Source organism: Symphalangus syndactylus, chromosome 19, assembly GCF_028878055.3.
Source record: "Symphalangus syndactylus isolate Jambi chromosome 19, NHGRI_mSymSyn1-v2.1_pri, whole genome shotgun sequence".
Classification (NCBI taxonomy): Eukaryota; Metazoa; Chordata; class Mammalia; order Primates; family Hylobatidae; genus Symphalangus; species Symphalangus syndactylus.
The window spans coordinates 48,199,601-48,223,855 of record NC_072434.2 but is presented as its reverse complement, the minus strand read 5'-3'; the positions used below and the strand labels follow the sequence as shown (position 1 = coordinate 48,223,855).

The following is a 24,255-nucleotide window of genomic DNA, read 5'->3' as shown; positions in this document are numbered from 1 at the left end:
GTTACTGTTGATGGTTATTATTGACAGAAAGCCATCCCACTCAGGGGGTGACTCTTGGCAGTTTAACACAGTGATGACAAGTTTGGTGCCTGGATCCACACAGTGTGTGTGAATCCCACTTTGTCCTTTAGCTTTCTCATCTCTAAAATGGGGATAATAATTGTGTCTTCCAAGTTTCTGGAAGGACTAAATGGGGATGAGAGTTGAGCAGACACGTGGTCCCTCTGTGAGCCCTTAGTGATGTTGGGTGTAGATGTCAGCACCAGAGCCCAGAGGCAGGGCATATGGGAGGGTGGCAGGGGGAAGGCATGCTGTGTCCAACCAATGTCCATTCTGATGCTGAAGCAGTTGTTAAATATATGGCAAATCACCTCTGCTCCATAGCGGCACACGAGAACTGGGCCAGGAATGAGATGCTAGCCAGCCATGAGGAACAGCAGACAATAGCAGAACACTCTGCAACTTTTGAGGAAGAAAGTTGAGGGGCACTGAGTGCATCTTTCAGGGTTCAACTAAGTTTGGAGTAATAATAACCGCAGTACCTGGCATATAGTGGTCCCTAGATTATTTGTTGGCTGATGAATGAATGACCAAAGTAGAATTGTGAAAAAATACCTTTTGACTATGACATAAGCTTACTTTTTTTCCTGTTGCTGATGTGACATGGAAAAGACAAAGGTAATATAAATAAGAAATCACATTTGAGTGTGTTTCCAAAAATAAAATTATTGTCACACTCTTTTATTAAAAATACATAACTTTTTCTTCCACCTTCTGTATGTTATGATTACTCTTGTAACACTAATTAAACACCCGCCATGTGCTAAGTGGTAAACAGAACATGTGAATAATGATGTTTGTGCTCTCATGGTGATGGGCAGAGAAACTGGGTAGAAAACTCCACAGGAAGGATGAAGGTAAATTTGATATTTTAATATTAATCATATTGGCATAGTGTTTTCATGGAAAGTTGTGAAACATCCTTATTTGGACGTATGAAAAAAAGACGAGCCACACTTACTGGCAATCAGAGAAAGTAAATGGCTTGTCTAGTTTCCTTCTTCATCTCCAAGGAATATCATGTGCCTAAACCAGAGGTTACTTTAGGGAGGGCATGTGTTCCACATGGCCAGTGAATGCATTTATTTTACCTGCCTGGTCCCAGTCAGTATTAAAGGTGATATTTCTACAAACATTTAATAGTCTCCAGAATGTATTCATTCATGAATTCATTCATTCATTCATCCATTGATGTATTCATTTTTATTCATTCATGTATTCCTCAATTCAGTAAATGTTTATAAAGTCCCCACTATGTGCCCTATGCCACTGAGAAGTAAAATATTAAAAGACTAAAACAAATTGCTTTTCCCCTGAAGGGAATGTCTGCCCTCTGAGAAAGACAGTCAAGAGCTACTAACTGCAGTGCAGATGGATAAAGGCGATGACTGGCACAGGGGGCATCATGGGAGCATCAGGAAGTGGCTTCTACCTCTACCTGGAGTACAGGGCAGAGTGGTCAAGAAAGGTCCCCTGGAGGGAGGTGATTCCAATTGAATCTTCAAAATTTAGAATGCCTTAGCTAGGTGGCAAGGTAAGAAAAGCAGGGAAGTGTAGCACCATGGAGTCAGAGATTCTAGTAGCTCATTTTTGCTGGTGCACAGGATGTAAATGCATGCTGGAGGAGGGTGGGGGGAGGGGTGGGGACAGAGAGATGCCTGTAGGTCCAGACCATGCAAATCCTTGTGTGCTTAAGAATTTCCATTTCGTCCTAAAGATTATGTGGGGTCATTGATAAATAAATACAGGAGAAATGAAATGACTTGAGCAGGCTCAAGAAAGGAGCATTCATAGATGACTTAAAAAAATAGTCTCAACTTTTATTTTAGATTTAGGGGAGTACATGTGCAGGTTTGTTAGATGGGCATATTGTGTGATGCTGGGGTTTGGGGTATGGATGATCCCATTACCCAGGTAGTGAGCATAATACCCAGTAGGTAGTTTTACAGCTAACAGCACCCCTTTTCTACCTCCTCTAGTAGCCCTCAGTGTCTATTGTAAGGATGACTTCTTTATTTCAACCTTGACACGCTCAAGTTGCCCTTGTGTGTCCCCACCCCTGAGGGTGGTCAGGCAGGAAGTAGGTCTGCCAGTCAGTGCTGTGAGCTGAGGGGAAGAATACTAATGTTAAGATGCTGGCCGGGCATGGTGGCTCACACCTGTAATCCCAGCACTTTGGAAGGCCAAGACAGGCAGATCGCGAGGTCAGGAGACTGAGACCATCCTGGCTAACATGGTGAAACCCCGTCTCTATTAAAAATACAAAAAATTAGCCAGGTGTAGTGGCACACACCTGTAATCCAAACTACTCGGGAGGCTGAGGCAAGAGAATCACTTGAACCCGGGGGGTGGATGTTGCAGTGAGCCGCGATCGTGCCATTGCACTCCAGCCTGGGCGACAGAGCAAGATTAAAAAAACAAAAACAAAAACAAAAAAAGCCTCATGCCTGAGAGTGACTAATCCAAATGTGTCAGAGATGACACTGAAGTAGTGGGTCCAACATGGCTCATCAAACCCAAGGGCACTGAAGGAGAGACTCTAGGGTCAAGAGTGAACTGAAATGAGCTAGGGAAAACTAGAGATGGCAGGTAGAACGAGAGGTCTTCCGGACTTGTTTTGGAGGTTTCCGTTGCATGTTTTTAGTGCCGCACTAGCAAAGGCTTGCTTGGGTACTTAAGGGTTCTTGACCCCTGAGACTGTAGGGTAAAGTTGCAATGCTCAGTATGCACACCCATTGCAGTAGGAATTCTGGAATTCTCCACTATTGTGGGGACATCAGTACAATAAGAACATTGATCCGAAAATGCCTAGTACAGCGTCTGCCTCTTCTAAAATTCCTCACTTCTCTGTCTCAAAAAAAAAAAAAAAATTCCTCACTTGTAGTTACTTGTTCTTGCAATTACTAGTTCAGTATCTGTCCTTGCCACCTTACAGTATCTGTCCTTGTAAGTGCCGAAGGAAAGGGAATGTGCCTGCCACATCTCTGCTCTCTAGTATATAGCCAAGTCCCTGGTGTGAGTGAACGATAAACAATTTTAAAATCTGAGACCAGGTGAGGTGGCTCACACCTGTAATCCTAGCACTTTGGGAGGCCGAGGCAGGTGGATCACCTGAGGTCAGGTGTTCAAGATCAGCCTGGCCAGTATGGTGAAACCCTGTCTCTACTAAAAATACAAAAATTAGCCAGGCACGGTGCTGGGCGCCTATAATCCCAGCTACTTGGGAGGCTGAGGCAGGAGAATTGCTTGAATCCTGGGGGCGGAGGTTGCGCCACTGCACTCTAGCCTGGGTGACAGAGCGAGATTCCATCTCAAAATAAAATAAAAATAAAATCTGAATCTGGTTTGCCCCATTAACTGCTAAGATATTTATGTACTAATTCAAGGTCAAGTCAGTTGGATGGCATTGATAAACTATAGCATTTATACCATTAGTGTTTCTGATCCTTCAGAACATTTTGTGGTTAAGTTCCTCTATTTTGGCTCTCATACAGACATGTTTTGATAGCCCAACTTTTCTGAACAATAGTTTCCACCTTTGCAAAATGGATTTGATCATATTACCTAAGCTGTTATTATGAGTCGGGATAGCACTTAATTAAGAATGACAGCCTGGACTTAAATAATGACACTAACACATATTACTTCTGAAACCTTGCGTAAAAAACTCAATCTTGTGAAACCTCAGTTTCCTGGTCTATAAAGTGGGGATGATTATATCTACTTAATACGTTCTCTGCAAGAATAAAATAAAATAATTCATTTAAAACACTTAGTATAGTGCCTGGGACCTAGTGAAAGCACAATAAATGTTAACTATTATTATTATGACTCATGGAGTTTTAAGGATTGAATGAGATCATTTCATTTAAAACATACAGCATCATGCCTAGAACCTAGTAAGCACTCAGAAAGTGTTAGCTAATACTAATAGTTATCTATTAACATTAATAGCTATCTATCTACAAGTGCCTCATGGCCTTTCCACTTGCTGTTCCCTATGTCTTGAAACTCTTCCTTATAATATTAATATAAATAGCTAATATTAATAGATAACTATTAATATTAGCTATTAATATTTTTCCGTATATAATCATCATTGTGTTTTGTTTTGTTTTGTTTTGTTTTTTGAGACAATGTCTTGCTCTGTCACCCAGCTGGAGTGTAGTAGTACAATCGCAGCTCACTGTAGCCTCAACCTCCCAGGCCAAAGCAATACTCTCATCACCCCAGCCTCCAGAGTAACTGGGACTACAGGCATGCACTACCACACCTGGCTAATTCTGCTTATTTTTTGTAGAGATAAGGTCTCACTATGTTGCCCAGGCTGGTCTCGAACTCCTGGGCTCCAGGGATCCTCCTGCCTCGGACTTCCAAAGTGCTGGGATTACAAGCATAAGCCACCACACCTGGCCTGCCTGCTTTATTTGCTTTGTTCCATCTCTTGTATTGCAGCCTCAGTAGGTGGTTTAAATCTCTTACTGCTAATTCACTTTGTATATTTCTAAGTCTTGCCTCCCTAGCCAGTGAGTGAGTGCCACAATTTTCCATGGGTTTCTTGCATTTTTGCATGCCTTGTGAGCAAGATGTTAACCCCTCTTTTGTTGTTCTGGACTATATTTTCAAAGACTTCTGTTTACTGAACAGCCTGGGCAGGTAGAGATAGTGTCTTTCTTTAGAGCAAAGGGAAAATTTGCTTTCTGTTCAATATATTAAACATATGTATTTCTGGGGCAAAGGGCAGTTTTGTTTGCATTTCATCATAAAAGATTTGGGCTATCTAAGCTTGGGGTTTCTCTCTTTCAGTACTACCTGTTGTATGCAGGTGTCACCTGGCTGTCTTCATATTGCCCTGTGGAAACTGGGTCTTGGAGGACTGGCACAAACGCTGACATTCTGGCTACTGCTATCGTTCTGAGCAATAAAGCCCTTTGTCTCTAACTCAGGAGTCTCATGTCTTCTGCCAGCATCCTGAGGCTGTGGTGGGTTGACTTGTTGGCTTGCAAATGGCTTAACCTTTTACAGTTCCTAAGAGTGAAAGCAGATATTTGAAGGAAGAGCATTCAAGACAGGGAACAGCAACTGGAAAGACCGTGAGGCACTTGTTGGATGTAATATTCTCTGTCTTGATTCTCTGTCCTTTCTGATAACTGTAAAGTTCTTAAGGACAGCCAATCATATTCATCTTTATATCCCTAGCACCCAGCAAAATCATTGGCATATAGCAAATGCTCAATAAATATTTGTTGAAATTAACAGGAAAAAATAATTGCTGCTTTGGAAGTAAGGATGTTTCTTGGGCAGCGATTCATGGGGTGCCAAATAATATAATTTCTTTTCTTTTTTCTCATTCAGAGAGAGGCACATGATAGAGTTGCAAAATAATTGAGCTGGGAGTCAAACAGACCTGGGTTTCTATCCCATCTCTGCTGTTACTAGCCTGTAACCTTGGTCAAGTTACTTTACCTTTCTGAGCCTCCTTTTCCCTGTGTATAATATTGCAATGATCTTGTCTTCCCTATTTTGATTCTTAAATGATAGAACATAGGAAACATACTAAGAGATTAAGAAATGAGTCCGGGCATGGTGGCTCACTCCTGTAATCCCAACACTTTGGGAGGCCGAGGCAGGTGGATCACCTGAGGTCAGGAGTTCGAGACCAGCCTGGCCAACATGGTGAAACCCCGTCTCTACTAAAAATATTAGATGGGCATGGTGGCAGGCACCTGTAGTCCCAGCTGTTTAGGAGGCTGAGGCAGGAGAATCTCTTGAACCTGGGAAGCAGTGGTTGCAGTGAGCCAAGATCCTGCCATTGCACTCCAGCCTGGCTGACAGAGTGAGACTCCATCTCAACGAAAAAAAAAGAAAGAAAGAAAGAAAGAAATGATATGCTGTGTGTCGTATACAGCACCTAACCATAGAAGAGTCCTAGTAACTTGTACCTCTCATGGTTATTCAACCTTTACTATCTCCCAGTTTGACAGGAAATGGGAAATCTGATGATTTTTTAAATCAGCAGGAGGAATCTGAAAAACAGAGAGAGGCTGTGTTCTAAGATTCAGTCTAGACCATTAACCATTTCCATTTATTTAACAATAAGTCGCTGGGCATGGCAGCTCATGCCTGTGATCCCAGCATTTTGGGAAGCTGAGGTGGGAGGATCATTTGAGCCAGGGAGTTCGAGGGTGCAGTGAGCCATGATTGCGCCACTGCACTCCAGCCTGGGTGACAGAAGGAGACCATGCCTCAAAAAAAGATTTTTTTAACTTAAAAATTAAAAAAAAAAAAATCGTAAGTTGCACTGGCTGGGATTTGTAGTCTGCTAGAAGTTAACAAGTGAGTGTTAATTTCTTCCCTTAGAGTTACCAGTTCCATTCTCCTGAGCTCCCTGAGTTCACAGGTTCAATATAGTTTGCAGCCGGTTATTGTTTTATTTATTTATTTATTTATTTATTTATTTATTTATTTATTTTTTTTTTTTTTTTGATACAGAGTCTCACCTGTCACCCAGGCTGGAGTGCAGTGGCATGATCTTGGCTCACTGCAGCCTCTACCCGCCGGGTTCAAGTGATTCTCCTGCCTCAGCCTCCCGAATAGCTGGGATTATAGGCACGCGCCACCACGCCCGGATAATTTTTGTACTTTTAGTAGAGACAGAGTTTCACCATGTTGGCCAGGCTGGTCTTGAACTCCTGACCTCAAGTGATCCACCCACCTCAGCCTCCCAAAGTGCTGGGATTACAAACTTGAACTACTGTGCCTGGCCCAGTTATTGTTTTGAATGGGTGACCTGCCTGTAGCATTAGGCTGAGAATTTGTTGCTAACTTGGGTCTTATGTCCACCTTAGAGCATGTAAAGGGAATCATGGTAGCTTGGGAACTCCATACCACATTTCTGGAAATCTGGCCAAGAGTTCCTCAAAACAATTTCACAAATAGTTTTTCTATGATGAAGATCTGGACAATGGGTACCATGAGGCGGTCTATCACTGAAGTAGCTTTATAATTCCCAAAATATGGAAGAGCAGCCAGTTTGATGAGGACTCTTGGTTATTCTTTAGCAGTCAAGGAGCAAAATTGTTATTGTAGCTCCTTGCCTCAGAGTTATTGATTCATAGATTTTTCTTATTTTTCCCCCAATTATTTGGTTCAACAATTCTTGGGTTTCTACTCTGGGTCTAGAACTATGCTAGACTCTGTGGCAGTGAATAAAGCAGACATAGTTCCTGATAGGTCATTCCTCTGTAGGTGGTTAATAGAACACACCATGAGAAACATTAAGATGGAGAAAACAGACTTGCAAATGGACAATTGCAATGTTAATTGCTGGAGCTTCTGGAGAGGAAGCAGATAATGAACAAGTGTCCAACTCAGTCATAAGCAAGGGGTAGAGGATTACTCTGTGGAGAAGATAAAATCATCAGACAAGTTTCATGGTGATCTGTGGTCTTCTAGGGACAGTTGTGACCCACTTACCAGTCTTTTCATTATTTTGTAGTTCAAACAACTGCACAGTCAATAGTGTCCTCTCTGTATAGAATGGATGATTGAACTTGTCTATAGAGTTACATCAAGACAAAAGAAAGAAGAAAAGGGTCTATTATTAATAGAACATATAGACTGGATTTGGAATGAGAAAGTTCTGAAATCAAGTCAGTTCTGGCTCTTGGTGACAGTCTCTGTTACAGGCCATAGGTTCTATGTACTCCACTCTCCCCTGTCTCTGATTGGCTTTCTTAGCTCATTCATGGAGTTTGCTCCTTCACAGCTTCAGCTTGCAGAGTCACACTGCTACTTATTGAGTGTGTCTATGTACCAGATCCTTTGCAAAGTGTTTTATGTGCCTTTTCACAAAAACTTTAGGTAGCATTATTTACATTGTATGGATGAAGCAACTGAGGCTAAGAGAAGTTTTACAGAGATGACAGCTAAGAAGTATTGTCCTTGGGATCCAAACCCAGATTTTGTCCAAGATTCACACTCTCAGTTTTGCTATATGACTGTGTGTGTGTGTGTGTATATGTGTGTGTATATATGTATGTGTGTATATATGTACACATATACACACATATGTATACACATACATATATACACATATACACACATATGTATACATATACATATATACACATATACATATACACACATGCATATGTATGTATATGTATTTGTGTATATACACATATACATATACACATATGCATATGTATGTATATGTATATGTGTATATACACACATGCATATATATGTATATGTATTTACATACAGCCATCTAATAGCTATATTTATTCTATATCTATATCTGTGTACATATATATGTATACAGAGGTGTATACATACATATATGTGTGTGCGTATCAGGGAATATACAGTCATGTATATACATCTGCGTATATATTTGTGTGTTTGTATGTGTGTATATATGTATATATGTATATATATATATGCCTATATATTTCCTGCTATATACAGTATGAGATTCTTGGTTCCTATGGCCCCCTCTCATATCCTTGTAGTTTTAACTACTACTTCTAACTGCTTTTTCCTCAGTATTTCCTAACTAAAATTTTTTAGAATGAAGACTTGTCCCAGTTATTATTTCTGCCATGCCTTAGGTGCTGTAGATTGGTGGCCTTGATGTCACATATCTACCCTGGTCCCATCAGTTGACCCCCCCCGGGGAAAGAATCAACTAGTACTGAGCAGAGGTTGATGGGTAGGACAATTTCACTTATATGGATGAGGAACATTAAGGATTGGCACTTTATCACACAAGAAGCTTTTATTGGTCTATCATGTACCAGTACACATGTGGGTAAATGTTCTCTCTGACATCAGACTAGTAGCTCAGAGTTTTTGGTTTGGTGTTTGAAGGCCCAGGTTTGTATACTGACACCGCCATCTAAAAGTTGTATTACCTTGGGCAAATAACTTTATTTTTTTGAGGCTTTTCTCTATTGTCAACATAGGAATAGCCATGTGTTCCTTTCTGGGTACTGAGACCCTCCTGGCTATAGACACTGGGCTAAACAGAGCTCCAGGATGCATGAGTTACCATCCTGGCAAGCTTGCTTGCATCTAGCATTAGTTCATAAGACTAATGTCAGGGCGGGGAAAGCGGGTCTATAAAATGAATATTCCAGGACCCACCCCCCACCTCCAAAGATTCTGCTTTAGTAGACCTGGAATAGAGCACAGGATTTGCAGTTTATTAAGTATCCTGAGGCTAGTGTGTTTGATGGATCACACTTTGAGAAACAAGGTGGAGAAATCAAAGCTTTCAAGTGGAAAATCACAATGCTGCTTGTTAAGTGCTGAGGGGACATTAAGTGCTAAGAGAAGAACCAAGATCTTTGGAGCACCAAAGAGGAGCCGTAAACTCTGTGGGGGTAGGTTTCACAGAAATGACACCTCAGCTGAATAGGGGACCTAGCAAGTGGAGAGAAGGGGAAGACTTTTGAGGCTGCCAGGTAGGTGTTTTCTGGGAGTGGTGAGGCAACTGAGGGGCACAGTGGCTACAATAAGGCCAGAAAAGCAAACAGGCCAGAGCACAAAGGGTCTTGTTTGTTAAGTTTACTTATCTGTGATGGGGCATCAGAAATGTTTAGATTAGTGAATGACAAGTTGAGATTTGACTTTTAGAAAGTTGATTTTGACTTCTATGTGAAGAACAGAATGAGGGGGGACAGAGAGACTGCACAGAGACCCATGAGGAGACTGGTCATAATACAGGCAAGCTGCAATGAGGAACCGCAGTCAGGCCATGGGATGCAGATGGAGAGCGGGGGATGGACACGGGAGATATGTTGTGAGCTGGGGTGGATGGAGAGTGGGTACCTAGCTTGCAGAGTGGGTGACATTCACCTAGATTTGCAGCCAGACATGGATTTAGGTGGAACATGGGGGAAAGCAGCAATGAGTTTTCATTCAGGTATATCTAGTAGAGAAGTCGGGAACTTGCTAGAAAAAATGGAGATCCAGGTTGAGCTTTATTTAGAAGCATGATAAACTCGTGTTTTGGTAATAATTGAAGGCATAGGTGTGGTCGAGAGTCCTCAGAAAGAAGAATCTTAGAGTGAAAAAAAAGGTGACATTGGATTAGAATCCCAAGAAATAGGACCTCAAGAAATACCAACGTATAAAAGATGGGCAATAAATGCCCATTGTGAAGGCATTTCAGAAGGAGTTTAGAGATGTGTGACACCTTGGTGATGGTAACCTTGAAGAATTGAATACAAAAAATAATGCTATATGTCATTATTATTTTTGTTCTTTACGCTTCCACTAATCACATGGACTAATATGCTTTGTCTTGCTGAGTGTCATGTCAAATGTACAACAATTAAAAAACGGAAGTTAAAGGATCATCTTTCTAATAAATGTCAGCTCAACTCCAGGAATAGAAGACATACAGGTAGGTTTTTATCCCATTATTAACTCAAGAATCATTTTTCCAGTACTACTATGTGCTTGTGTGGATGATGTGGATTGGAGGTGAAGGGTTTGCTCCCCACACTCAACATGCTTGCCTCAGTACGTAAAACAAACATCACAGGCCAGGCGCGGTGGCTCATGCCTGTAATCTCAGCACTTTGGAAGGCCGAGGCAAGTGGATCACCTGAGGTCAGGAGTTCGAAACCAGCCTGGCTAACATGGCGAAACCCTGTCTCTACTAAAAATACAAAAATTAGCAGGGGAGTTGAGAGTAGAGAAGTGATCTCCATGAGGTAAAAATGGGCCAGGGAGAGCTCACAAGAGATGACTTTTTAATACAATATAGTCAAAGATGTAAAACAGAAGGTTTTGCTGTAAAATGAAAAGAGCCCTAAATCCAGGTTCTAATCCTGCTACCAGCTCTGCTAGGTAACCCTGGACTAGTCCTTTAACCTTCCAGTGTTGGCTCTGTTCTCCAGGAACCTGCAAGCAGCAACCACACAGGGCTTGGAAGGGATAGTGGCTGTTCTCCACACACAGCCGGTTGACTTGTTCCAGGTGCTTCCAACAGGTCATTTCTCAGCGAGCCTGAGCCAGGAGTCAGGGACAAACAGGAAGGTTAACCTTGCTTGCCTCTCCATGCTTGGGAGAACAGGTGTGTGAGCGGTGGACTCGGGTTCAGTCATTCTTTTTCTTTTTTCTTGCTTTTGACGGGATCAGATATGGTTCATTTCCAAAGAGAGACAGAGAGAACTGTGTCGTGTTTAGGAGCAAGAGCCTTGGAGTAAGACTTGTGCTTAAACTCTGGATTTGTTTCTTATCCCCTGGGTGACCTTTGGCAATTTATTCCACCTCTCTAAGCCTCAGTCTTTGTTACCTAAAAAATTGGGATAAAGATACGTACCTCCTATGGCATGTCGCGGAGATTAAAGGATAATGTGCACACCCCCGAGCCCAGTGCCGGGCACATGGTGGCTGGTTGCAACAGAAATCTGTGGGTGGAACGCTAGCTAGCCATTGTGATGAATAACATCGAGGAGAGGGAGTGGACCTACACATGGCAGTCCCCTTCTTCCCCAACCGCTGCCAGGCAGACAGCCAGCGTCCTAGAACTTAAAGGACTTTTCGGTGGGTGGAACCTGGGCCGGTTGGGCTCCCTGGCGCGGACGGAGGCGGGGAGCCCTGGCGGGGGTCTCCGTCTCCAGCCACGGGAAGGTCCGTGGGCTCCCCTGCCCGGGCTGGGCCGGTCCCCGAGCAGAGAGAGAGGCTGGTCCCCGGCCCCCGGCGTCCCGGGGGGCAGGTTCTGAGGCGGGAGCCAGAGGGAGAGAGGAGGGGCAACCGGGGGAATTTCCCCGCCTCTCTCGCTGGTTCCATAAATCACCGCAGCCGCGGCGGCGGCCCAGCCGGGAAGTGCACAGAGCCGGAGCGCAGCGTGGTGGCACCAGACGCCTCCCTTTCCCCACCGCTTGCTTTCTTTCTTTCAGTTGTGTGGGTTTGTGAAGCCTCCCCTTTCCCTCCTCGCTCGGGTGGCTGCCCCAGTCTCGCAGCCCGGCCGCCTCTCCTCCTCCCCGGGGTCGCCGTCCGCCCTCGCTGCCGCCTGCTCGCTGCGCCGGGACTCGCAGGAAGCGAGAGCCGCGCGGCTCGGCTCGGCTCGGGCTCCGACTCCGACTCCGACTCCGATTCCGACTGTCAGCCCCGGGGCCCGCGCACCCCGGCCTGCGGGGGCCCCGGCTCTCGGAGACGCCCTCTGCGCCGCTGGGGCCGTGTGGGCGCCGGGCTCCGGGGACCGCTCGGGCGGCCGCCTCCTCCCCCAACCGCCGCGGAGCCCCGCGATGGTGGCCGCCCGCGCTCCCGCGCTGTAGCCAGGCGCCCCCTAAGTTTGGGAGCCGCCGCCACCGCGGCGCGGAGCCGAGCCTGCAGCAGAGGAAGAAACTTTTGCGGGGTGCGCCGAGCGGGCCCTGGGCGCACCTCCCGCGGCCCGCTTCCCCGCGCCCGGAGCCCGTCGGCGGGGAGTGGGGGGAGGCAGCATGGCCCGCCAGCCGGAGGAAGAGGAGACGGCCGGGGCCCGGGCTCGGCGGCCGCCCCTCTGGCTGCTCTGCCTTGTCGCGTGCTGGCTCCTGGGCGCCGGGGCCGAAGCCGACTTCTCCATCCTGGACGAGGCGCAAGTGCTGGCGAGCCAGATGCGGAGGCTGGCGGCCGAGGAGCTGGGGGTCGTCACCATGCAGGTAAGTGGCCCCCGAGCTGGCCAGACATCCCGCCTTTCTCCTTTGCTCAAAGCCCCATCCCACTCCCCGGTACAAGTCCCCTGGACTGTGTGCATCGGCTCCTTGCATGCACAGAGCCCGGCTTCCCGTCGGACCCCTCTGTCCTCTGCACAAACCCCCTGACAATACACCAACTCTTCTTCCATGCATTCGTCTACCCCTGCCCTTCTCCCCTGCAGAATCCCCTGCCCTCTGCACGGAACTCACTTGACCCTGCACAGCCCCCCTCTTCTGAGTACCAGCTCCTTCATCTCGTCAAGGATTCTCCAGTTTCCTCGCACGTCTTCTCTAATTTGCACACGTTTCCCATGTAGGCTTGTTTTCACCCTGCCACCCCTGCAAACTCCCCTCCCTCTTTGTGTCCCCATCCCAGAGCAGCCAGCACCGTCTGACTCGGACGATTTTCCGAAGTCCCCACCCTACCCCCTTGACCGCGTCCTCGCGCCCTCGCGTCCTCCCGACCGAGGCGCACCAATGGGCGGCGGGAGGGAAGGCGCCGCAGCTTACGCAGCTGCCCCGGGGACACCTAGGTCCCGGCGGAGAGCGGCCCTCCGAGTGGGCTCGGCGCTCCTTTCCCCGCCCGGGAGCATGGCGGGAGGGGCTGGCCTGGTAGATTCCGGGTAGACTCCCGACTCTAATCCTGCTAGGGGACTCTTTTTGTTGCTTTCCGCATATCCTGCTGTGGTTTGCGTGCTGTCTGCTGTAGATTTTTGTTTCATGTGTGCCTTTTTGGGGCGAAGAAAAAGGGAGCAAAGTGAATATGGTTCCCATTTCTCCAGATTGTTTATCATGTCCGTCCTCCTCGGGAGAGGAAAGGGGGCTGACAGAAAAACTGCCCGCAGCTAGTGAGGAATCCTGATGATGTTACTCACGACCAACAGTAGTAAAAATTGCTGAACACCGACCACCTGGAGATTCTGCCCCGCTGTTATTTTAATCCACTTGGTCATAAAGGCCCACTAGATTAGGAGAGGTTGAGATGACTTTCCCAGCTTGAACCCTTTGCTATAACATTCTTAGATAAATTAACACCATTCTCTTATACATTCTAACAATCATGGGGATGAATGTGGTCTTCGAAAGATTGAAGTTTCCAAGAATGCGTTCTTGGAATAGGTTTCTGATTTCCATCCTACTGTGACCACTCCTTCCACCTCCCACCGAGAGAGGTGTTTAAGTCACTTTTGGGATTTAGGTTTCTTACTTCTTTCTTCTTCTTCGTCCTCCTCCTCCTCCTCTTCTCCTTCTCTTCTTTCTTCCTTCCTCCTCCTCCTCCTTCTTGTTCTCCTCCTCCTCTTTCTTTTCTTTTTCCTTCTTCCTTCCTCTTCTTTCCACTTCCCCACACCAGTCTCCTCCCAAGAGGTTACAATTTTCTTGAGGCAAGTTCCACAGACCTTTTCTACTGTGGGGAAAGACCACCGGGATTTTTCTTAAGGGTGACATGAGGACTGAGGAGTGGATGGATTTTGAAAGGTAATTTTGCATTTATTTGCAGACACCCAGACCTGAAGTGCGATGGAGTTGGGTTTTCTTGATTTGCATAATAATAGATAAGCTTTTAAGATGCATCCTTCAACTATGCCGATCTTTCAGGTTCAGATTCAGTTGCAATTTTTTCCATATGCATTTTCTGATTTCTGATTATTGCTGAGTTCTTAGGAGTGAAGTGACTTTTAGAAAAGATGGAAAACTAGGATTAAAAAAACAGTGATGAATATTTCCATTCAGAGCACAAACAATTGTATTTTTGCATTGAGGCACCTCTTTTAATAAAGGAAACTTAATATATTGGAGTTATGGACTCTGCTTGTAGGATTTGTAGGCATTTGCCACCTTCACTCCATCACTAGGGCTGGACAAGAAATCTTAGGATTCCCGCCTACCCCGCCCCCCCTCCATGCCTTTTCCTTGTAAGCTAAGGACTTGCTTTTTCTAAGATGCTGACAGCCGTTTTACTGTTTCTCACCCAGTCCTTGACAAAAGGTGAAATTGGATCCCAACACATTGTCATTCAGGTAGGGATCTTAAGCAAATGTAGTTTTAAAAGGCTGCCCTGTTGAAAAAGAGACACTTCGGAAAAAAAGCTCTGATCGGTGGGAGGTTTGTGCCCAAATGGCCCTTTATCTCCTCCCAACTGGCCTCTTTCTAACACCTTTGCAACCTCATTGTGGAAACGGACCTCCTGTGGACAGGGTTTTGTCTGGCAAAATGTGAAGTGGCTTCTTTCCTTTTTTGAAAGGAGACACACATACTGTATTTAAATTCTGCTTCTTGAGCTGTACATTGATCTGCCACTTGCTTCTATCTGGGAAAATTGCAGAAAGTGTCTCTTTTTAATTTAGTTAGACTGGTTGGAAAAAAAAAAGTCGAATGCAGGTTAGATTTTTGGCCTTAGAACAAAGATTTTGAGCCACACGTTCTCATCTGTAAACCTTTGGGATTTGTTCAGTGGGTCTGAAATTATGTGGGTTTAGTTACCTAAAGTGTAGGTTATGTAGCCCTCCCTGCAGCATGTTGGATTTTATAGAGGTGGAGCTAATCTGTTTTTCAGATGTAAGCCTCACATAGGCATTAAGGTGTGACTTCCTACAAAGATGGTCACAGTGGGGATGGAGAGGGGGATAGTTGTGGCTCTTTGGAAAAGAATGTCTTCCCTTGCTTAAGGGATTGACTCCTTTCATTTGACCTTGGCATTTTGAGCATAGTACGGGCCTTTCAGGACAGCATCTCACTTTATGAGAAACATTCTGTAGGCCTCTTTATATGTAAAAAGCCAATGTTCAGACTTTTATATTGCTTCTGCTGCTGAAATTCTCGAAAGACAATTTTAAAGTTTGAGAAATTATAAAGTAGCCCTCAAACCAGGCCTGTTGTTTTGCAGCATTTCGAGTGGCAGCACTTACTGCTTATAAGGAGTTGCAAGGGGGTAATTTTACAAAAACAAAAACCTAGCCTTCTTTCAGCACTATAGTTTCCCATGACGTAGTTTTTGCACTTGCTGATAGAGAAGACAGTTTGAAAAGCGTCTATCTTGAAGATTTTCTTGGAAAATTCTCCAGCGGGGGCTGTCTACTTATGATTTTTGTTGTTCCTTTTTAATAATGGACAAAATATATAAAAACAATGTTTAAATAAGTTGTGTCAACCAATTTCGCCAGTACTCTGGGAAAGCTGTCACCGAATACTGTTCCCCTGACAGCAGACATCATACATCATGGATAAAAGTCAAAAACCTAATCATCGTCTCCTCATGGGTCTGGTGCAGAGGGGCCATGGTGGCATTGAGGTCTGGGAGCAGTAAGTGGCTGTGTCCAGGGAGATGTGTTTTTGCCTGTTTATTCATGCAACAAGTTTTTATCAAGCAGCATCGTGGAGTGGAAAGAGCCCCATGTTGGGTAGCTAGAGACCTGGATTCCAGCTCTGCTGTTTGCAAGTTGGGTGATTTTATCTGTAAAATTGAGGAGGATGATTCTTCCTCAAGATTTGCTCTGTGGACTTCAAGGAAATAGTGCGTGTAAAGGCATCTGTTAATGTTAAGCCAGGGCTGAGAAATATGGATGGATGTGGTTGTTCTCAAATGGAGAAATAATTGTTGGAAGCTTACTGAACATGGAGCTCTATGCTGGGTATTCGGCGGATTTTACAAGGACATATTCCAGCACAACTCCTTAAGGAGTTTACATTCGCGAGGAGGAGATGAGATTGCACAGGTAAACCAGCTAAGTAACAATGCCTGCTTGTTAGAAGGTATATCTGGCTCTGGGAGCCATTTCACCAGGCACTTATAAGGCCCATTTAACATTATAGGACAATACAGGCTTCCTAACAGCAAGGGCCTGGCACAAGGCCAGTGTGCCTGCCTTAAAGTTAGCCCGACTCTGCTGGGCTGGGCACACTTACTATGAACTTGGCAGACAGACCAGCAGGTTGCTCAGACAGCTGCTGGATGAGGCCTGGGAGGGAGGGAGGGAGCAGGGTTTCTTCCAGTCAGGGCAGAAGAAATACCAAAAGCAAGAACTGGACCTTCAACTCCAATTGAAGAAAAAGCAGCAGCTAAAACAGAGGCGTGTTCAGGAACTGAAGGACTCAGCTGGGGCAGAAGTGTCAAAGATATAAAGCAATGTTGTAAATACTGACTACAGCTGGAATTAAAGAGCAACCCTCCTTTGTATGCAGTAAAACAGCAATGCACTAAATTCCTTCCATTTTTTTTTTTTTCTTAAGAGACAGGATCTTTGCTCTGTCACCCAGGCTAGAGTGCAGTGATGTGATCATAGTTCACTGTAACCTCAAACTCCTGGGCTCAAGCAGTCGTCTTGAGTAGCTGAGACTACACACGCATACCATCACACCCTGCTAATTTTGTTATTTTTTGTAGGGATGGAGTCTCACTGTGTTGGCCAGGCTAGTCTTGAACTCCTGGCCTCAAGTGATCCTCCCACCTTGGCTTCTCAAAGTTCTGGAATTACAGGTGTGAGCTACCGTGTCTGTCCTGCATTATTCATTTTCACGTATATCCAACAAAATTTTGGGGAGCTTCTGCTCTATGAAGGGTCTTGGGTTAGATTTTATTTATTTATTTATTTATTTATTTATTTATTTATTTATTTTTTAGTTTTTGAGATGGAGTCTTGCTCACTCATCCAGGCTGGAGTGCAGTGGCATGATCTCGGCTCACTGCAACCTCCGCCTCCCAGGTTCATGCCATTTTCCTGCCTCAGCCTCCCGAGTAGCTGGGACTACGGACGCCTGCCACGATGTCCAACTAATTTTTTTTTTGTATTTTTAGTAGAGATGGGGTTTCACCATGTTAGCCAGGATGGTCTCGATCTCCTGACCTCGTGATCCACCCGCCTCGGCCTCCCAAAGTGGAGTTAGATTAAACTGGCAATCAAAGGTGACTAAAGCCTAGCCCATGCCCTTAATCTCTCAACTAATGATGGAAATAGACACAAAAAGAGGCATTATGATACAGGTGGTTAGCGAGAGACATAGAGGCATTACACTGCAGTAGGTTAGTGCAGTGGTAGAGAGAGAAACAGGATGTTGTAGGAGCATAGAGGAGCCTTGCCCAAGCCCCTCTGGTGAAGTCAAGGAAGTTAGCTACTTCTCCATTGTCCTTTTCAGTGAAATGTCCACACACACAGGGCAGTCCTGAAAGCAGCAGCAGCAGCTTCGCACATGAAGGGTAGCCAAATCAGTAGTTCATCAGGTGTTTCTGATTCCTTTGGTGGCACTGGATAAGGTAGCTGGTGTATCTTGAACACCTGAGCAGGACTCTGACTCCTGTGCCCCTTCATATGGCTCCCGTGTCTCATTTCTTTGGCCATTATCCTAGAGCTTCTGTGGTTATTGGACATAAATATCTTGCTGGCTCTATTGTAACTGCAAGCTGATTTGCAGTCATGTTTGGTAAGATGTGTAATTTCCTCTAAATCACATGCATCGTAACAAGACAGGGCTGGTTTAGAATGATTTGAATGTGTAATTATGCAATATAGAACATTTCGAAGGAAAAATCACCTGTATATGCAAATAATGTGGTTCGATTCTATGCCTTGTGTACCATATAAGCCTTAGTGGAAAAACTGCTATGTTGTTTTCTTTTGAAAATGGGTATTTAGAATAGAAGAAAACTGTCCATTGACAGATGGATGACTCTGAGTTGAACTTGTCAGGAATGAGCCCAAGAAAAAGCATGTTGAATGACTTCTGATAAACTGTCTCTGTTGTGCTTAGCACTTCCTCGACTTCCTTCTCACTAATGCCTATCTTAGCTGGCCTTATTCCTTGTGCTTATTATGTTTTTCCTGCCAATAGTACTTGAGTCTGTAAGGGCTTGGGGAAGGGAGAGGAGATGGTTTTACACTTAGTAACATGTCGCTGCTATTTCTGGTCGCTGCTTGAGGAGTTCCTTCCTTGAGCTTAGGTGGATGAGCAGGCAGGAACCTTGCAGAACTCTGGAATTTTGGTATTAGATGGAGTGGGATTTATTTTAGATATGCTTGGACCTTGGAGTAAGAATTTATTGAAAGTCAAAATATGAAGGGACAACAGGGACAAGAATTTTGACTCAGCCAGCTAGTTATTAACTGTGTAACTTCTGTCATGTTATTAAATCACTCTGAACTTTAGTGTCTTTGTATTTCATGTCGCTAATGGGGGTAAATGTATTTTAAAGGATAACCAAGTGTCTAGCTCAGGGCCTAAGGCAGGAGCAGTCAATAAATAGAAATGTAAATACGAGAGCAGTTCATTTAGTGCCAGGGCACAGAACCTGGAAGGTAGTAAACACGCGGCTCCTGGCCTGAATGAAACTGAAATCTAATTTGTAGACCTGCACGTTTCAATATGGTCAATCCTCTGCCCCCGGATTTTTAAGATATGGTTCACAGACCTTTGGATGTGGTGCAAAACCATGCTTGGGGCTTTCTGAAGAAAATGCTAGACCCGGCTAGTCATAGTTATTTCTTTAGTTTTAAACTACAAAGATTTAAAAACATACAAAAGTAAATAAAATAGCATATGAATATCCACATAACTCTCACCCAGCTTTGACAGTTATTAATTGATGGTCAGGCTTTTTTCATCTCCACCTCTGCCTCCACTTGCTCTTCCCCCCAGATTATTTTGAAGCAAATTCCAAATATCACATAATTTCATCTATGACATTTTTATTGTATCCTTATTTAATTTCTATGTTTGTAATGTTTTATAATATATATAATATATTGGTACACTAGTGTATAAAATTTACAATTGACAAATAAATATAAATATTTTGGAGGTTGTTTAGGCTACATTTTTTTAACAATGAGGTACCCGAATAAAACCATTGGTGACTCTCCTAGATTTTTACAAATTAGCTAATACCTTTGCCCAGCAAATTCCCCAGCCTTCCAGATGTAATGCCAAGCTTCTTTGGGGAAGCTCCTCTGGGTCTGTCCCTAATTGTGCTGTCTGGCCCTCGATTTCATGCCTGGCTTTCTCCACAAGACTGGGAGGGTCCTTGTTTTTCTTAAAGGCTGGCATATAGTCTAGGCACACACATTGGACTACTGCAATATGAACCACATCTACTGCTTGTCCCTGTTCTCTCCCCCTTCCAGAAGAGACAAGAGTCAGAAAAGGACTAAGCGAGATAGCTGTAACTGGGAGAGAAGAGAGGCGGATTGAAGAGGAAGAGCTGGACTAATATATAATGTCTTCTGATCAGTCTGTCAGCAAATATTCACTGGATTCCTTATTGCAGGGAGGCTGAGAGTAATACAGGACATCCAGTGCCTCCCCCTAAGACCCCAGAGCTCTGTCCTGTCCGGAGAGGCTAAACCAACTTGGATGGCTCAAGACAATATAGAAATAAATGCTAAAATGTGGGATCTAGAGTACACCCAAGGTTGCTATATCGAATTCATGTTTCTAGAGGTCAGTTAGACACAACGAATGAAGTGGACCAGGTGTAGGTAAGCAGGGAGTGGTGTTGGATGTTGCAAGCTGGAGGGCATGTGCCAAGGGTGAAGGGGGGCAGGACCACTCAGCTACTCTGTTGCCCAGTAGCCATGTGGGTCCAATGTTGTCACATGACTTTGTTTTTTATGAGAAGCTGGGTGTCTGTTTTTTCCATAAAATATCTTTAAATTTTTGGCAACTAATTCAGTTTTTTAAAAAAAAAGAAAGAAAAAACACACTATGTGGGCCAAACTAAACATGTCTGCAGGCTGGATAGGGCCAAAGGCCACCAATTTGCAGTGTCTGGGTTAGAATTATTCAGCGGGTTACAGAAAGAAAATGCAGTGCTTGTGTGCGCGTTATGGGGAAGCCAATTTCTTTGTGATACAAAGGAGAACTTTCTGATAGAAGAGTTTTAGAATGGATTGCTTTGAGATATGAGCTTGTCATCATAATTACTTCAACACAGATGAATGTTTACTTGGTGCCAGGTACTATGTTAGGTTTGAGATACCTACCCATCAGTTAATTTCTGATGTAATGAATGTTATGAGAGGAGGTTCGGGATGCTTGGAGAAAGTGTCAGGGATGTTAACCTATTTAAGGGCACAGAGGGATTCTGGCAGGCCTCCCTGAGAAAGTGGAATGAATTAGGAGTTGGTTAGTCAAAGAGTGGACTTCCCAGAAGGCTCCTTTTTGAGGAAAAGCATAGCACCTTTGATGAGTGGAAAGATGGCATTATGGTTTTGGAGTTTAGAGAACTAGTGGGAAGAAAGGGCATAAATAGAGGTGGGAGAAATAGGCAGAGGTCCAGCTAGGGGGTGTTTCTTGGATCCTTCATGTCAGTAAAGACTTGTTCTGCAGGCAGTAAAGATTTGTTCTGCAGGCAGCAGCATGCTCAACTCACACTGGCAAGAAAGGAAGCTACCACCCTATGCAATTGAAGTGTCTGGGGTAGATCTTTGTGCAGGACTGGATTAGGGCTCAAAGCATGTGGCCAGTACGCTGTTTTTCTCTCTTTGCTTGCCTACTTCTTAAATAGCTTCTCCCCTCTATTTCAATATGGCTGGCAGTCGCTTATCAGTGTTTGAGTTGGGAACTAGTTGCTGCTTGTGCCTAAGTTCCTTGTATTTGGAGGTGATGTGCTCTGAGGAGAAGAAACAAAAATCTGGAGAAAGCTTAGAACCTAGAAAACTCAGCCAAAGTGACTTCAGACTCAGACACTGTTCAGCAGTCACCAGTTGCCAAGGCCTGCTACATTTCTGGATTCTGCCTCCCCAAGTCCAGTTGGAGCCTGCAAGGTAGACTCCCTGCTTCTGGTCCAAAGACAGGTTGGCTGCCCAGTGTGGTCCCTCCTGTGGAGTTGTGCAAATCCAGGCTTAGCAGGCCTGCCATTTCTCCCTGACCTCTCAGATCTACAGATCACTGGCTGCTATGAGAACAGGGATGGACCAGAGAGATAGTCAAACTGCCCTGCTTGTTTTACAAATGTTCATTTTACAGAAACTGAGGCCCAGCGAGGAAGTGGCTCTCTGGAGAGCATACCAGTAGTAAGTGATAGATTTAGAACTCATGTTTTGCTTTTAGAATCTCGTTTTTTGACCCTTTTCATGATATTATACTGTGGGGGCCGCTTTTTTTTCCGCATTTTTCTCTTAGAATGGAAAAGGAAACTTGACATAGTAGTATACATTCCTCTTTTGAAAAGAAAGTTTGGCTTAATGACTTAATAGCTGCAAACTTAAAGCTGATGGTCTAATTTGACAGCTGACTAGATTTTTAAGTTGTGAAATATGTAGAAGTCAGTGAGCCAGTGAAGAAAGTCAAAAAATTCTTAGACTTACTAGAATGTTGTTAGATTTTTTTTTAAGTGCAAAGTTAAGTGGTCAATAACTATCATTGTGAACCAGTACCATCAAAACAATTTTTTTTTTTTTTTTTTTTTTTTTTTTTTTTTACTGAAAAGGTAGGTTATTTAAAAATACTTTAGAGGAGGAATGACTTTTTTTGTGTTCGTTTATGTAAAAGCCACAGAAGAAAATTCCACCTGTAATTTTCAGGTAAAGTTCTATTTTGAAATTGGATTTTATGACTGACCTCTCTCTCCCTAGTCATTAAGGGGATATGAAGTTGTTTCTTTCTCTCTCTCTCCTTTTTTTTTTTTTGGTGAAAATTGCAATAGGATTACTACTTTGGAGGAATCATTCATTTAATTTGATGATGAAACAAACTAAATGTCATTTAAGTGTTTCTTTACCTTGCCTTGTTTTTTTTCTGAGTTCAAAGGTAGCTTTCTCTACTTCAGATTTACACAGTCAAATGATTTCCGAGTTAATTACAGTTTGAAAAGTTCCAACACCTAAACACCAGAGTGGGGAATGTAAAAAGTAGCTTATGGTCCATATTTCTCTGGAAATAGTATGCTTTATTGTAATTGTAGAGTGGAAGCCAGGGGAGTAAGTTCTTTCTTATCTTGTACATGATAATGTCTTGGTTCTCTTCCAACCATAACAGTTATTATAAAGATGCAGTCAAAGCCCAAGACGGCACCACTTTTTTTTTCTTGCTTCCCCTTGGATTTTTATTTTATTTTATTTTTGCATGGAGTATTTTTAAAGATATTCAAGGCCCTGGTGGAAGGACAGTGAAAATCGGCAAACCAGTGAAAATGAATCTGAATTTTTAATTAGGCTTTGAGTTGTTTCTTCAAAGTGTGGAGACATCATTAGTGATGTAAGTCTTGTTGCATTAGCAGAGACTGACATTTTACTTCAAACGCAGAGAGTGCAGCTGTCCTGTGCAGATAAAAGTCGCCAAGTATGGAATAGCAAGGTGGATTGGTAGATAATTAGCTGTCCCACATTACTGCAGTGTGGAAGAAGCCTGCCAGTCATGGGCAGGAAGGAGGAATTATTAGCAGGAGAAAATCCAAGTGTGTCATAAAGCAATTTGGAATCACTTCAGCTGTGGCAGAGCTGATAAGGCTCATGTTAAGGAAAAACACAAACTGAGTCTAATACATGGTGGCCAACTTTTCTTGCTTTCTTTTAAAAAAAATCTTAATTCAAGAAACAAATTGCTGGAAATTAATGATCTATAAAATATGCTGAAATATAGATTCATCAGTCTGCCTTGACTCTCTATATAAAAATTTAACCAGCTTACAGTAGTTTTATTTCCATGTCACTTGAAAATAAGGTAAGGATTCTACATAGGAAAAAAATATATTACAGAGAAGCCATGAACCCATGGCAATTACTGTGCTGTGTATTACCATTAAAAGATATTTGAAGAAGAAAATTGGAAGTATATCATCTCTGATATAAATGTATAGTATTTATAAATGGTTTCAGGATATTTTCATGTCTGTATTACTGTTAGCATATGTCTGTGTATTTAAATATTTTAAGAGTTTTTCTGTGATCATTGCATTCATTTCTAAGGGACTAGAGGTGTAGAAAGACCTGTTGGGTTTCTTGTCTATCCTCTATCATTTGCTAACTCACATGAAACTTCATGGGATTTTTTTTTCCCCACTTGGATTACTCTGTGTGCCTCTGCCAGAATACTGGCCTTCTTTGTTCTAACACAATCCGCTTTAATTGATTGGCTCTCTCTAAAGCCTATGTTTCTCATGGCAGCCCAAAGACAGGACGTGCTGAAATGGGTTGGTTTCCATAACTCTGCTTGGTGATGCCTGAACAAGAGCTGCCCGTGGCCACTGCAGGAGACAGCCAGTGCTTTTTGCCGCTTTTTCTGCTCCCTTTCTAGGGGACTGTTAGTCACAGAGTTGTTGCTGCCGTTGTTGCTGCCCTGAGTGGTTTTGGGGGAAAACCTGGAGAACATAGATTGGGTTTGTTTGTTTGTTTTCTGTTGCAGTCTTGGCTATTTGATGCAGAATTGGCTTCACCGAACCATTTATGAAAAGGAGAAATTTGCCACTTCTGTAGTCTTCAGGGGGGTTAGCCTGTGTGCTAATTATGAACCAAACACATTTGTTAGGAGTGTTTTAAACTTGAGATAGTATAATTTCAGATGACCATAAAAG

At 43.7% G+C, this 24,255-nt stretch overlaps 1 protein-coding gene across 1 annotated transcript in view; it reads left to right on the top strand.

Annotated features, from left to right (window-relative positions):
- Positions 1 to 11,895: 11,895 nt before the first annotated feature.
- Positions 11,896 to 24,255, top strand: part of CACHD1 (cache domain containing 1) — a 228,517-nt gene continuing 216,157 nt past the window's right edge. The window contains exon 1 of the mRNA XM_055234364.2: positions 11,896 to 12,719. Within this exon, the coding sequence (XP_055090339.1) occupies positions 12,522 to 12,719 (198 nt within the window). The 5' untranslated portion in view covers positions 11,896 to 12,521. The remainder of the gene's footprint in view (positions 12,720 to 24,255) is intronic.